This window comes from Saccopteryx leptura, chromosome 1 (genome assembly GCF_036850995.1).
Source record: "Saccopteryx leptura isolate mSacLep1 chromosome 1, mSacLep1_pri_phased_curated, whole genome shotgun sequence".
Taxonomy (NCBI): Eukaryota; Metazoa; Chordata; class Mammalia; order Chiroptera; family Emballonuridae; genus Saccopteryx; species Saccopteryx leptura.
Window position 1 is genome coordinate 9,297,890 of NC_089503.1, and position 16,330 is coordinate 9,314,219.

At 47.1% G+C, this 16,330-nt stretch overlaps 1 protein-coding gene and 1 non-coding gene across 9 annotated transcripts in view; both read right to left on the bottom strand.

The window, feature by feature from the left end:
• The window catches only part of MARK2 (microtubule affinity regulating kinase 2), a 67,049-nt gene extending 52,198 nt beyond the window's left edge, over positions 1–14,851 (bottom strand). For 4 of the 8 annotated variants that reach the window (XM_066360052.1, XM_066360034.1, XM_066360019.1 and 1 more), the window contains exon 1: positions 14,191–14,851. In XM_066360052.1, coding sequence (XP_066216149.1) covers positions 14,191–14,244 — 54 coding nt within the window. In that variant the 5' untranslated portion in view covers positions 14,245–14,851. The remainder of the gene's footprint in view (positions 1–14,190) is intronic. The other 4 variants (XM_066360057.1, XM_066360041.1, XM_066360024.1 and 1 more) reach the window with 2 other exon arrangements.
• Positions 4,774–4,849, bottom strand: TRNAS-GCU (transfer RNA serine (anticodon GCU)). Its single transcript has one exon. It is a non-coding gene; the product is annotated as a tRNA-Ser (tRNA).
• Positions 14,852–16,330: the final 1,479 nt, after the last annotated feature.

Sequence of the window (16,330 nt, forward strand, 5' to 3'; positions counted from 1 at the left end):
GCTCAAACCAGCGACCTTGGGATCAAGCCAGCAACCTTGGGAACACAATGATCCCATGCTTAAACTGGTGACCCTGTGCTCAGCTGGTGAGCCTGCACTCAAGCCAGCAACTTCGGGGTTTTGAACCTGGGGCCTCAGCGTCACAGGTCAATGCTCTATCCCAGGTGTCCCCAAACTACGGCCCGCGGGCCACATGCGGCCCCCTGAGGCCATTTATCCGGCCCCCGCTGCACTTCCAGAAGGGCCACCTCTTTCACTGGTGGTCAGTGAGAGGAGCACAGGATGCATCCGCACCCTGTGCTCCTGGAGTACTGTATGTGGTGGCACCGCAAAGTGCAGCGTCGCTCACGTACAGTACTACTTCCGGTGATGCGGGACGCACGCGTCACGGCTCCTGAAGCACGTCATATCACTTGTTACGGCTAGCAGTGACAAATATGGAACCGGACATTGACCATCTCAATAGCCAAAAGCAGGCCCATAGTTCCCATTGAAATACTGGTCAGTTTGTTGATTTAAATTTACTTGTTCTTTATTTTAAATACTGTATTTGTTCCCTTTTTTTTTTTTTTTTTACTTTAAAATAAGATATGTGCAGTGTGCATAGGGATTTGTTCATAGTTTTTTTTATAGTCCGGCCCTCCAGCAGTCTGAGGGACAGTGAACTGGCCCCCTGTGTAAAAAGTTTGGGGACCCCTGCTCTATCCACTGCACCACCACAGGTCAGACACAAATAACCTATTCTTAATGAAGAAACTCTATTATCTAAAACAAAATGAAATTCATGACAAGAGTTACACTGTTTTACAATCTTGTATATTTCTTTAAGGTCTGGATTAATAGAAGAGACCTGACTTTTCATATCTCCTTTGGTATTCAGTGTTTCAATCTGTTGCTTTGGTTCAAAGATACGAAGAAAATCTCATTTCATACAGACCTATCGTTGGAAAATGAAGTTTAATAGCTGTTTAGATATTGCGGATTTTATTCTTTGATACTAGACCCAAACTCACCAAGTGGTAGTTTTTAAAGGCTACTTGCAATGTGTAATTTGAAATTTTAGCAATAAAATCTTTGTGTACTTTCATGTTAAAATTCATTGGTCATCTTGCACGCTGAATAGCTTTTTACCCATTGGCAATCTGGCAAATATTCCTTCACTGACTCAGGCAGAAATTTCCAAATATTGGCATTTCACACAACAGCAAAAAATCACAATCCATTAATTTTACCACTGATCTCATCAAAAAGTCTCTGACAAATACAAATATTCCAAAATTCCGATTTTCCCTTGAAAAATTGAATTTTATATTGGCAATGGTGACAGACTCCTTTTGTTCCATTTCAAGAAAATGTCCACGGAATACTCAAGTATGAATAACTCTAGTTCATCCATCAGTTGTTCTTTCAAGTAAAAATGACCCACACAGCTGGTTCCGTTCCAACATGCCAGCACCCTTTCTCAAGCCAGTCTTCCTACCACGGTGCCCAGCGGCAGTGCTCGGAGTACTCCGCACTGCTCACTCAAATGTTAAAGAAACCTTTGCGAGAGGGTTGAGATTTCATAAAATGAGGAATTTCTAGTGCTTTATCCAGGACAGTAAGTGAAAAAGTTAAAAATAACACAAACCTAAGTGTGTAGCAGGAACGCGGTGCATGACGCCGGGCCCGCAGTGTGGCTGCGGCTGCGGCTGCGGCTGCCTGGACGGCTCCCGGGCCAGCAGTGCTCACGGCGGCTGCTGCTGCTCCGGCAGGGAAATGGAAACGCAGTTGTTCCAGGAGAAACCATCAGTCAGAAAAGTTTTCCAACCCTCTGCGTATTTATCACCACTGTGTCTGCTGCTGAGCATTCATATAAAATATTTTCTCAAGTTCAGTTAGTGCCGACACAAGCTGAGCCACGTCTGTAAATGTGCTCATTTGTAAGGTGAAAATTAAATTTTGTACACAAAATATTAATTCAGTCTTCATGTTTGCAGCTGAATCTTTAATTTGCCACATCACGGTAACATAAAATGGCGCTGCCCTGAATTTTACTAACTTTCCATCCAGTGGGCATTCAGGAATGTCAGCTGTTCGAGCCTTCACTGGTCTCTCAGCTCCTGGGTATAGTTTCTCAGCCAAAGTAATGGGATAACTTATCCTGTAAGAAACTTCAGTGACTTTTTCATTTCTAGGTTGAAGAGTTGGAACAAATTTGGCTTTGAAAGAGTTCATGGTGTGTCTAGTTAAAATATTCAATTCCTTTTTCTTTAAACTCTGAACGATGGGGTCTTGAAATAATACCGCAACTTAATTGGCACTATACTACAAAAATGTTCTGTTGTGTAAATCACAATAAGGTACATTGTTAATATCTAGAAAGCTGGGAAGAAGAAACCTTTCACTGTGATTTCTTTTCCTTTCTTTTTGCATCTCTTATTTACAGTTCTGTTCAGTTTCTCTGGAATGGATGCCTCTCTTTCACTTGCTGATGTGTCCATTTCAGTAAATAACGGTCACAGCTATGTGTTGAGAAAGCAAGTCTTCTAATCTCCCTTTTTTAAGCCACAATCCATCCTTAAATATAAGAGAAATATTATAAATTTTCTTCTTTTAGAATATACTAGAATTAAATGCTAAAAGAAGTTGTAAATAAAATTTTTAGTTATGTTTTCCCAAAAGTCTTAAGTTTTACAACAAGTTGTACTTACTTCTTGTTGTGTTTCCTCAAAGATGTCAGGAAAATGCTGGGATTTCAAAATAATGATTTATTGAACAATAATGAGGTTTACAAAGATTACAGCAGACACAACTAAAGAAAGCTAGTAAAGGCACAGTAGTACCAAAAATAAACTGAGTTCATCATTGGAAATTTCCACATTTATACCGCAAAGCAGTGTTTTTTGATCGCCAGTCCACAGACCAGTCTGCCAGAAATTTTGAGCCTGTCCGCAAGAGTTAACCCCCCCCTGAAGTTGTATGAAGATTATAGAACTAATGATCTCAGTCGAATTTGCTTATGCTCAGGGTGGTTTCTGCCTTAGCTGTCCCCGAAATAATTCTCCTCTTTTCACCAGTCCTCGGGTATAAAAAGGTTGAAAACCATTGTTAATGTATTACCTTAAAAATTCTTGAAAACACAAGAATACAGAAACATACTTCATTAGCCAAGAATGATGTCAACACACATCATTCAGCCTCTGGAAAACTCCACTATATGCAGGTGAGATAAAGAGCATTAAAAAAAAAAAAAAAAAAAAGCAAATATTACATTGTTATGACAAAAATAATTTTGACTCACGTACCACCTTGGGGTTCCCCAGACCATACCTTGAGAACCAAGTTCAATATTGCGCTACCAATTCCTCAGATTTCTCCCAAGACAGGGTCTCGAGTTATGGCATTCCTGATAGGCCAAAGGACACAGCTTAGATCTGTCACCAGGGAAACTGGGATGCCGTCCCTAATTAAGTTGTCAGGTTGCCAAGCCTGGCTTTACTAAGGAAGGTGGCTCCAGAGACATAAAAAGAAAATGTTTTCTAAAGCAGTGAATCCTTAACTTTCCAGAAATCAGAGAAATAGGAGAAAGAAAGGACTGGGTGGTGCTGGGATTCTATACATCAAGGAGATCTCAAGACTATCAAAATTCCTCGCCTGAGCCATGCCACAAAGAGGCACAGAAACAGGTAGGGCAGAGTGGGGCATGGAGATGAAAACCCGAGATGAACAGTGATAATGAAGAAACAAGAGTTCAAAGAAACAAAACAGAAAAATTAAAAAGGAAGTGAGTGATACAAGTCAGCAGAGGGGTCAAAAGGAAGAGGAAAATACAGTGAAAGAAATATTCCCTGATGAGCTCTGAGGCAACACCGTTACCTTTTTCCCTGGCCACAGCTGCAATGTGAAAAAACTAAGCAACTTACTTGCTGTTCTGACAAGGCATTCAGGCTCTAGTAGTGGCAAGAGATGAAGATAAACAAGGGCCCAACTGAGACCAAAATCTCAGCCCCAGATTCCAAGTCCACAAATGAACAGAAGCAGTCGAGAAATGGCTGTGACCCTTCTGGGCCTCACAAAGGGGAGGCTTTCTTCTTACTTCAGAGGAGCCAACAGAGGTAACAAGAACCTACCCCTGAAGGCCCCTCTGCTCGTGAAAAAGGAACCCAAATCATTAGCTGCTAAATTCCCATGTGGTCTTTAAGAGAAACAGAAAGCCTTCTCCTTTTGCCAAAGGGTAAAGACTGCACTTGAAGAAAGGCAGGCGATGAAAGAAATCTCCGCACTTGGTGGGGCTTCCTCTAACACTCAGAAAAGCTCATGCCCTGGTGACTCTGGTTGGCTTTGCATCCATTGACCCGGCTGCATATCCACTACCAACACCAACATTCACAACACAGAAATATGGGCCAGCAGATGGTAGGGTGTATTTTTTTTCTTTAATCAATAAAATTGCCTAATATATATATATATATATATATATATATATATATATTTTTTTTTTTTTTTTTTGTATTTTTCTGAAGCTGGAAATGGGGAGGCAGTCAGACAGACTCCTGCATGCGCCCGACCGGATCCACCCGGCACGCCCACCAGGGGGCGATGCTCTGCCCATCCGGGGTGTCGCTCTGTTGCGACCAGAGCCACTCTAGCGCCTGAGGCAGAAGCCATGGAGCCATCCCCAGCGCCCGGGCCATCTTTGCTCCAATGGAGCCTTGGCTGCGGGAGGGGAAGAGAGAGACAGAGAGGAGGAGAGGGGGAGGGGTGGAGAAGCAGATGGGCGCCTCTCCTGTGTGCCCTGGCCGGGAATCGAACCCAAGACTTCCACACAGCAGGCCGACGCTCTACCACTGAGCCAACTGGCCAGGGCCAAAAATTGCCTAATATTGATACTTGAAAATAAATGAACTCTTGCCCTGGCCAGGTAGCTCAGTTGGTTCGAGTATCATCCCGATGCATCAAGGTTGTGGGTTCAATCCCCAGTCAGGGCACATACAAGAGTCAACCAACGAATGTGTGAATAAGCGAGACAACAAATCTATGTTTTTGTCTCTCTTTCTCTCAAATAATTTATTTTAAAGAGTTTATTTATTGATATTTAGAGAGAGATACAGGGGTGGGGGTGGGGAGGAGTGTGTGTGCTTTGACCAGGCACGCCCAGGCTTTCAAACTGGTGACCTCAGCATTCCAGGTCAACGCTTTATCCACTGCACCACCACAAGTCAGGCTCTCAAATCTATTTTTAAAAATAAAAATAAATAAATGAGCTCTTTTTTTTTTTAAGTGCTCTCAAAAGAACATATACCTTTCCAACAACATTCTATCTTCTTTCAGGTAGCTGACTAATAAAAAGTAATAATAATAATACAAAAATAGATAAACAGCCTGACCGGGTGGTGGTGCAGTGGATAGAGAGTTGGACTGGGATGCCGAGGACCCAGGTTCGAGACCCCGAGGTCGCCAGCATGAGCGTGGGCTCATCTGGTTTGAGCAAAGGCTCACCAGCTTGGACCCAGGGTCGCTGGCTCGAGCAAGGGGTTACTCAGTTTGCTGAAGGCCCGCGGATAAGGCACATATGAGAAAGCAATCAATGAACAACTAAGGTGTTGCAATGAAAAACTGATGATTGATACTTCTCATCTCTCTCCGTTCCTGTCTGTCTATCCCTCTCTCTGACTCTTTCTCTGTCCCTGTAAAAAAAAAAAAAAAAAAAAAAAAAAAAAGATAAACAAAACTTCCAGAAATGCTAGAAAAATTACCTCTGGGACCCCAATGGCTAGAAGAGACCAAGATTCTTTTGATCGATTACAGAGAAATTCTAATGTATATCTCCGATACCCACCTGGAGTTACGTGGTACTCAGAGAAAATCCACTAAGTTGCTCATCTGAACAGTGATGATGATTACACCCTGCCAAGCACTATTCTGAGTGCTTTGCTTGTACTTATTAACTCTTTTAATACCCACAACAACTACACCTATAAGATAGGCACTATTATCACTCCTTTTTCACAAAGGAGCAAACAGACCCAGAGATATTAAGCCCAAGGTCACAGGTGGGGATGAACCAAGATTCCAACACCGGGACTCAAGCAGCAGAGCCTGCCTGCTCTCTAACCACAAAAAAACCACTTACTGAAGTCCAAAAGTGCCGGGATCTCCTTTTAACTCTGTCAGAAGCTCAACTCAATCAGAAGCCAAGCTAGACCTAGAGGGCCTAAGGGGCCCCACTTCCTGTGACTAAAGAACTAGTAATTCAAACTCTTGAGGGCAAAAACAAAGCAACAGTCCACAAGTGCTTCAAATAATACGTGCAGAAACAGTCAAATGATGGCCATCTGTGGAGGCGAGGCAGGGAAGTGACTGGGTAAGGGAAGGCCGAGCGTCCATTAGGTCTAAAATAGAGGAAAGGGGGCCACCCTGCATACAGGATTATTAGTAACCAAAACAACCACCTCAGTGAAATGCTGCTTGGGAGAAGCAGTGAGTAGATCATTGTAGCAGCAACAGGAGCAGCCTGCCCCCAAGGACAAGGGCACAGGCGATGGGTGTTTGCAGGCAGCCTCACTCATTCATTACCACCCTTTCAGACTTGGGTGGTTTCTGCATGGTGGGAGACTGGGAAAACAATCCCGCTACATTAGCAGCACTGATGATCACAGGAGCCTCCGAATGTTGCATTGCCTTTTCCCTACTGCTGTTTAGGCAGTGCCAGCATGTGGTGACTAATGGCTCACCTTCCCACAGGTATCTTGATCAAACTCAAACTGTTCCCCTTGGCTGAAGTAACTGCTACCAAAGACCAAAAACTGTTCTCTCCTTTTCTCCTTCCCCAGCAGGCCTGCAAAGACAGTGCCACTGCACGGACCCAAGAGGTCTGGGGTCTCACTGGATTTAGCAGCCAGATCACGACAGCCAGAAGTCAGGAGTCCAGATCCCATTCCAGATACAAATGGAGAGCCAATCACAGACCCAGTCCCTCCCTACTGGCCAGGCTGAGGGCCTTTTGCTAAGCTGTGAATTGCATAGGGGGGCCCAGAAAAGAAACTGTCTCTTTGAGCTTCTGGTGAAAGGTGTGTAAGACAACATTGCCTTGAGGTACATGGGGTGTAGAGAAAGCCAACTCACGTGGACTCCCCCCATTCAGTATTAGGGTGTTTACAGACATCGGCCAAACTCACGCCTCAATGAACAGAGCCCCAGAGGAGGCAGCGCTTTGTATCGCCAACTTCCCAAAGAACACAGAGGAAAATAGGCCGAGGCTGCTCAAAACCAGCTTGACTGGTTCCACAGAGAAGCCTCTGGTCAGCTCCGCCTTCCTTAAGAAGAAAAAAATGGCTAGGAGCCAGTCATTGAACACACCCCTTCACCAATCCACCCCCTCCTCCATTGTCCCACAGAATTCACCTAGCCACCAATATTAGTGTCCACCTCACCCTCTCTCCTACCAAACCTTGTGATTTTATAGCATTTAAGTCAAAAAGTAATCATTTGGTGCAAAAACAGAAATACATGGAAGTAGGGGAAACGAGCGGCACCCCAAAGACAGGTATCTGCAGAAAGAACACCCCACAGGGACCAAGAAGCTCAAACGCTCTCGACGGAAACAGACAATTTGGATGAAGGGATCATTCCCCCAAAAGGAGGCCAGGTCTAGTGGTCTAGTGGGCAAGAGAAGAAATTGGGCACCCTCCTCCTCTGAGAGAGGACTGGGAACTAAGAGGCCAGATTCTCTCTTGGTGTGGCTTCAGAATCAGACGTACCCTCTCAAAGTCTGAAAGACGGCGGTGACATTCAACAAGCTGTGGTAGGGTAGCGACAGTCCGCTCTGAGAGCTAGAACTTTCAGAGTTGACATGGGGATAGATGGCCTCTGTCCGTGCCAGTGTGGGAAATGGGTGACTTCCTCCCCCCGCAGGTGTGTAAGGCTTACTCTTCCTTGGCTGAGATGGAAGGGAAGATGCATAAATAACACTTAAAGGACTCACTTGTGTTTGAGGAAAGCTGGAAAAAAGCCTGGAGAATCCAAGAATCAAGTGCAAAATATACAAATATTTGAATCTCCCAGCAAGAGAGGAGAAAACTCAGCCACCTAACTGGTTTGTCATTTTCCTGAACTTCTGCTGAAGGAGGAAGGACCATGGCCATGCTTACCTCATCCACCCTGTCCACATCCCTGTCAATTTCTCCTCCGACAGGAAAGGTGCAAACCTGGCAGCACCCTCACAGCTAAGAGAAAATGAGAGCCTTTCCATACCTCCTCTCAGAGCAGAAGCCTGGTAGGCACAGTCTACAGTTGAACCAAGCAGAGGGACTTGGGGCTGGACCTGGCTGCTACAGGAAGCCTCATCAGAAGTCTCAGGGAAGCCAGAACAATCACCTTCCTCGCCCTTTCCATCTGCTGAGGTTACTTCATCCCAATCCATTAATGGGCTTCAAAGTGCTGCTGGGGGGAGTCCATTTAGCAGAGACACAATCATCAGGCCAGTGGTGGCGCCCAGCCCCCACCCTGCTTGTCAATAATGGGCCACAAAGTCTGAGGCTTGGCTGCACTCTAGGCATAAAATATTCATTTGAGTCGACATAATATATATGTAGGAAAGTCATGGAAGCTCCTGGGAGGAGAGAGATGCCAGCCAGGTGGCTAAGTGCTCAATGGGAAAGAGTTCATGACGGCATGGGTTAGCCCTGGTCAAATGCCTACTGAGAATTGGGTTGTTCTGTCCAAAGGGGAAGCAGTCTAGTCTGAGCAGCTTTTGACTCCCAAGAGATCTAACCATACAAACCTCTCAGGCAAACAAATTCTCAATCTGCCCTGGCAGGATATCTTGACTGGTTAGAGCATCATCCTGATATGCAAAGGTTGCAGGGTCGATCCCTGGTCAGGGCACATACAGGAACAGATCAATGTTTCTGCCTTTTTCTCTCTCCCTTCCTCTCTCTCTAAATTCAGTAAATATAGCCTGACCTGTGGTGGCGCAGTGGATAAAGCATCGACCTAGAACGCTGAGGTCACCGGTTCAAAACCCTGGGCTTGCCTGGTCAAGGTACATATGGGAATTGATGATTCCTGCTCCTCCCTCTTCCTTCTCTCTCTCTCTCTCCTCTCTAAAAATTAATAAAATCAGTAAATATATATATTTTTAATTCTCAGTCTTTCCCTACTTCATAGGCATCAGCTCTGCTTAAGACAATTACACTTAAAAATATTGTGGACCCAGTCTTTGGTCACCATTGGAAAGACTCGGTTACCCCGCTGCAAACTTGACTTTAACCTGAAGCAGGTCACATTGCAATGACTGCCTTGTATCCATCTGTTTAGCTACTTCCCCAGATCAACAGATCAGAGGAAAATTATTACAATTTACTAGTAGTTACCTTTACTGGGTTCACAGGTTATGGTATGGCAATTCTATGAACTCTAGGGACTCCTAAAGCCCTTGCTCTAACAATACCTCATTCCTGATTTCTACTGCCAAGCAGAAGAGAGAATCTATTGTCTGACATTTGCCCATATCTCTGACTAGAAGGCAGCACCATCAAAGAGCCCCTGGCCAGAGTCAAAGGGCAGAGTTTCAGAGCCAGCACCTACAACACTGTGCTGTACAACTTGCAGAACATGAAGTCAAATGAGGTCTGACCAAGCTCTCTACTAGATGACACTAACAAAATTACTCAATGCAACATTCAGCCAGAACCAATCCTGGGATCCAAGGGATACACCTGGTACCCCAGGATACACCTGGTTTGAAGCAGCTCAGTTGTTTTTTTGTTTGTTTTTTTTTCTCCAGCTCAGTTGTTTTTAACAGGATCCTATATGTTAAATATGCTCCCTTCACCCAGACTTTAAACTCCTCTTCCCAAAACTATCGGAAAGAATGAACAATGTCACTAGCTCCCTAGAAGAATGACTGTATCACACTCCCTTGCCCACCACAGCAGAAGTGGGGTGGGGAGTGAAAAGCTCCTGTTTTGTCTCAGGAGCCCTCCGGTGCCTCGTTAGGCTCAGAGGTCAGGCAGGTCTGAAGCCATGCAGCCCCGCTACTAGGTGTTATAGAAAGCTCTAGCCAGCCACAGGTGAACTCTGGAAGTTGGGCCCCTCTCCACACTTGCCTATTATTGCTGCTGCTGGCTGGAAGACAGACAGTCATCTTGCTGATTACTTTCCCCACTGCCAAGCCTCTAGGCCAGAAGAGCCATTTGGAAAAATGAACAGAAAGCTCAGTTCACAGATTAAGAATTCCCAAAACTACTAGCCCCAGGTCACAACCCTCCTCCAAAAGGAAGAAGAGTCTACAACTATGAAAAAGCACATCCAAAATCAGGTGTCACAACAATCATGTTAAAGACAGGGCTTGACTTTCTTTTATCTTCTACTTTTACTGTCAGAAGCAGAGCTGACAGCAAACAGGTAACCTACCTGCAACACAAGGTTTATTTTTATGCTTCAATGTTTTCTGTGTGTTTATGTGTTTAATTCAGATGTGATCAAAGAGCTCCTGGAAACAGCCTCTCATCAGCCACGTTTTAAAGACAGGGGAAGAGGAAGAGCAAGAAGAGAGTAATGTTTTAAGACATCCAGTGAAGCCTGACCAGGCGTTGGTAGAGCATTGGACTGGGATGCGGAAGGACCCAGGTTCGAGACCCCAAGGTCACCAGCTTGAGCGCAGGCTCATCTGGTTTGAGCAAAAGCTCACCAACTTGGACCCAAGGTTGCTGGCTCAAGCAAGGGGTTACTCGGTCTGCTGAAGACCCGCGGTCAAGGCACATATGAGAAAGCAATCAGTGAACAACTAAGGCATCACAACGAGAAAAAGACATCCAGTGGAATTTATTATTATTTTCTAGGGAAACCAGTTTAAATCATTTAAATCTTTTTTTCTTAATGTTTATTTTATTGATTTTAGAGAGCAGGACAGAGACAGGAACTTATCTGTTCCTATATGCACCCTGACTGAGGATCGAACCAGCAAACTCTGCTCTTCGGGACAATGCTCCAACCAACTGAGCTACCCCGGCCAGGGCTAAATAATTTAAATCTAAATAAGGTGGTGGAAGACCTAGGAGGGGGAATCAACCCAGCCAAATCCCTTGCTTTTTTGCTTTTTGTTTCATAGTATTAAGGCTTGTTGCAATGACTGAGCTTCTATGACTAGCTAGAACGAGCACAGGACCAAGAAAACCTTTCTTGCTCTTACCTGGTGGCATGATTTATTATTCTAAAGGAGGCCAACACTTCCGGCATCCCTGACTTTATGACCAAAGGAGCTGCTACTGATCTTTCTTCTTGTTTTAAAAAAATACAGGCAGCTGCCTGTAATAGGTGTATCCAAGGTTTTGCAAAGTCTGTGCTTTTATTAGGATGAGACTTCATATCAAACTAGTAGTGAGACTGGCTATCATGAGAACAGCAGAAACTATGAAGTACTTCAGGGGAACCTAAGGCCATAATGAATAGAAATGAGATGAGTAATTCTTAATTTGGAACAGGATGACAATGTGTGCAGCCACTGCTCTGGTCAAAGTCATCCAAGAGTGGCTTACATTCCCAAATGGTTCACTGATTACTGCTATCATAAAATCAATGGGTGTGCACCAAGTTCCTACTCTGTGCTCAGGAGTATGCTAGGCATGTAGAGAAGAAATCAACACATACATCACAAGTAAAAGTCCATGGTGAGACTACATTTACATTTAGTAAACAGCACAAAGAAACCACACTTAGCCTGACCAGGTGGATAGAGCATTGGACTGGGATGCGGAGGACCCAGGTTCGAAACCCCAAGGTCGCCAGCTTGAGTGCAGGCTCATCCGGTTTGAGCAAAGCCCACCAGCTTGGACCCAAGGTCGCGGGCTCGAGCAAGGAGTTACTCAGTCTGCTGGAGCCCCACGGTCAAGGCACATATGAGAAAGCAATCAATGAACAACTAAGGTGTTGCAACGAAAAACTAATGATTGATGCTTCTCATCTCTCTCTGTTCCTGTCTGTCTGTCCCTATTTATCCCTCTCTCTGACTCTCTCTCTGTCTCTGTAAAAAAAAAAAAAGAAACCACACTGAGGCAGCCAGTTACTCTACTTTGCTGGACACAATGCCCCCCACAGCCTCACTGAGAGAGTAGGCACTCCACTGCCACTCCCCAAATGCCTGAGGGTGCCAGTCAGTCACTTGGCCTCCTCCTCCCAGCTAGCTCATAATCAACAGTCTGGGAAAGTTCTCTGGTTAAGCAGGGTTTACCTGCTAAAAGCAAAGGTTGTGATAGGTAAAGGAATGGAACAGGCAACCTCAAGAGGCCTCGAGAAAGGAGTTCCCAGAACGAAGAGAAACAGTGGGAAAGTGAGGGAGTCTGAGAGGTGCAGACCATGCTCCTGTTCCCAAAGACCTCAGTCCCATGCAGAACCAGCTGCCAAACCCGGTGAAGAAATGGAAATCAACTATCTCTCCCTCTCAACCCCTGCTTCACTCCCAGAAGCAATCAGTCTGTCAGTAATAACAGGGTCAACCTCTGCACAGAAAAACTCAGTCCAGAACTCTTCGTGAGCTCCTGACTGCCCAGGTGACAAAAAGCAAGGTGGTAACGAGAAAAAATGTAGGAACAATGAAAAGAGGGAAGAGTTTTCAGAGAAGGATGTTAACATGCAAGAGAATATAGCGAGTCCCACTGGACTACAAAGAAGAAAGGGAACAAGAGGAAAACATAAAGGATGTAATGAGGCAAAAAGATGTAAAATGCACTGAGGCCCCAGGGGAGAAGGGCTCCTTTTTCAAGTCCAGTTTGGCCTGGTAAAGTTCTCTAGCAAGAAGGGTGTGACAGGCAGGGAACACTCCACGGTGTAGTCAGCAAGGGACAATTAAGATGGTGAAAGAAAGGGGAGGGGCGGAAAGTGGATGCCTCTCAGTTCAGAGGTGAGATGACACAGAAAAGGCGAAGGCTAGGGTGACAAACCATAGCAGTGATTGTCAGGACGAGAGGGAGAGCAAGTAGCTTAAAACTAGCATGCCAAACGCCTGGACAAAAAGTTACAAAGACTGGTCAAGAGGGAGGGGATGGACAGAAGCATGTGTGGGGAAAGGAAATATGAAAAGAAGGCAGAAGACTAATATGGAGATGAAAGGCAATCCTGATCAAGAGGCACAGGAAGAAAGACAGGGTGAGAGTAGAGAAGCCGGAAGGGAAAAAAACAAGGAGAAAGATACTATGAAAAGTGACAGAGCCAAGAGTGAAGAGACAGGCAAGCATCGTGGTCTGTGTTACACTGTAAGACAGAAAGACAAGGGCACTGCTGTAGTAGGGCCCAGGGAAAGGACTGAGCAACAGGTCGTGCTAATGGAGCAGGCTGAAATAATAGCATCCTTCCCTTGGTAAGAAGAGCCCAAGGAGAAGGCTGACAAAGCACTCAGTGAGAAACAGGAGTCCGAGAGACTTAAAAGCCAAACCCCACGGGAAGAAAATAGGAGGGACCCAAAGACTCAGGAACCCCAAAGACAACCTGTGGGAAAACTATGCGCATGACAGCTGTCTGAGAAACACGGAAGCAACAAATGCCAGCTCGAGGCACCAGGGAGATCCTGGAGAAAAGAAGGGAAAGTGATGAGCAAAGAGTAGGCGAAGGATTTGGAAAGGTGATGAGGGTGGAGCTGGTGGGTTGCAAGCAAGAGGGAGAGCAGTTTGGAGAAGGAAGAAGCAGGGTGAAAATGCTGGGGAACTGTAAGGGAAACGGGACCGAGAACACATTCCCGGGCACGGATCGTGAGGGTGATCACCAGGGACTGGGAGAACCGGTGCGAGCGGAGGGGAAACAAGGCTGGAAAGACGGAGGAAGGGGTGGACAACGATCTGGGGCAAATCGCTGGGTGCTATTCGAGGAGCAGAGGAGGGTGGCTGCTCTAAGCGTGGGTGGAGGAAGACCAGAAAGGCCCCTGAGAAAAAAAAAGGGAAGAGAAGGGGAAGCTGGGAGGTAACACGGAAGAGCGCAGGAGGGCGGTGAGGAGAGCAGGGCTCAGCAAAAGGACAAGTGTGCAGCTGGGAGTCAGGACCAGGTGGGTCCCAGGACAGGACTCGGAGGGGGACGTGCGGGGCCCAAAGACAAATGACAGGGCAGCTGAGGTTTGCAGGATGGCAGCAGGAGCACGAGGAGAGCAGAGGAGGGAGAAGGCTCTGCAAGATGCAGGGGCCCAGCCAGAGAATTCGGGGAGCCCTCGGGGCTCCTTACCTGCTCCGTGTCCCTCTCGTTCAGCGTGGGTAGGGGGGTCCGGGCGCTGGACATGGCGCCGGTATCTCAAGGGAGGGAACCGAGAAGCTTGGAGGAAGGGAGGGAAGGGAAGGCGCGGAGCCCGGCCGGGCGGGGCTTCTCACAGCAGGGGCACCCGCCGCATGAGCCCCGGCCGGGGGTGCGGGGAGGCCGGGCAGCCGTTCACGCCAGCCCGGGGATGCGCCGCTCGGGCTAGGCCGCGCCGGCTCCGAGCGGCCCCGAACCGCACCCCCCCGACCCCCGGCTGGGCTGTGCCGCCTTTCGGCCGGGCTGCGCCGCTCCGCCTACTCTCTGCCGCCGCAGCCGGCCGCCCGCCTCGCTCCTCCCCTGCCCTCAGCGGCACTGCTCCGCGCCCGGCACACAGGCAGCCGCCGCCGGACCTGCTGCTCCCAACATGGCCGCCACCACCGCCGGCCCTCGGCTCTTTCCGCCGGCAGTAGCCGGAAACATCCGAAGCGGCCAGGAACCGGAGGGCGGCTCGCCTCCTTCTCCCGGCCACCAACTACGGGTGAATTCCGGAAACACCCGAAGACGGTAAACCCCGGGGACGCGCGCGCCTCCTTGATTCCGAAGATCAAGCTTCGGCTCTGTTTTCGGAAATCCACGAAGCGACTCCAGGTAGTCTAGCCACGCCCACAGATCTTTCCTCGCCTACTTCAGTTGGCTCTCGACAGTTTCCGGAAACACCCGAAGCCTTTTCGCGTGCAGAGAACCGGCCACGCCCATGCCCCGCCCGGCAGCCGACTGCGGTCGTCGTCGGCCATTTCCGGCAACACCCGAGGCTCGCCGTTCCTTCGGGTGGTACCGATTCTAACTCTTCGCTTCTTTCCGTCAGTTTTCGGGTATTTTCAAACCTTTAACGGGGAGCGTGGATCACCTGTGCGTATTATTATTTGACTAAAGAGAAAATAAGACTGTTAGGCGTCCCTACGATTGGCATCCTTTACTTCTAAAACAACTTTCCATCTGCGTGTCTGTTCGTTTTGGGTCAGCTCATAAAATCCGTCTCGTTTATCATCCAACCTATCAACACGCCTATCACCTGTCAAATGCAGCATTAGTCTATTACCTGTCTACCTACCATTTATCACCTGCCATCGCCAATCTTGCCTCCTCGTCTAGGTCCCACCCAAGCACCAGGTCTGCGTCCTTAGCTCCCAGCTGTGAAAGAAAGACCGCAGAGATCCGCCCAGCCCCGCATTTCATTTCGGCTCCAGCTCTGTGGAGTGAACATGCTGTGTGATCTTGAAAAAAATCACATAGCCTATGTGGGTTTAGCCTCTTCGACGTCCCTATACCGAAAGAATCCATGCCTTTGCTCCAGTGATAACATTCTAAATAACATCTTTGGATTTCGGTACCTTCTCCCCCTCCCCCCCCCCAAAAGTCTTTTAATTGTTCAAAATACCACAAAACAACATCACCCTATAGTAATATTGTCGTGCAAGTTACCTTTTAAAATACTTCTGCAAAGTAAGGCAGGAGGGACATTCTCAATTTACATTTCAGTTATCCCTTCTAAGACAAAGAAACTCATGGAAAAGAGAAGAGAAACTGGTTGGAAATGAGAATTTCCACAGGATGGCACAAAGAATGGGCACCTGGAGAAGTTCCTTTCCTTCCCTGGGCCTCAGTTTCCCCACTAATAAAGTGAAGTAATTGGATTCATGAACTCTGAGGTCTCTCTGATCTTTGGAGAGCCCCTGATTCTAACAGGAAGTCTGGGGCAACCTGGGTCCACTCTTCACTTCCCCCTGCACTGTCTCACCAGGGAAAGGCAATAGGCTAGTCTGATTCCTCTGGCTCCAAGCTACCCGCCCCCATAATACTCCAGACATGTTAGAACTTGCACCCCTCCCACCAGGCTTAACAGCAGCTTAAGGTGGGCAGAAGCCAGAATCTCCATAGGAGCCAGAGACCAGGTTCAACCATGTCCCCAAAGTACAGAAGCAGAGTGGCCCCAGGGATTATGCAGAAAAGCGCTGGCTGGACCTCTGACACCTGACTTCTAACTCCCAACTACAGTATCTTGAGCAGAGCCCCAGGTCAAAAGAAACAGGCAGTGGGACAGATGCAATGAGAGGATGGTTTGAAAATGCTT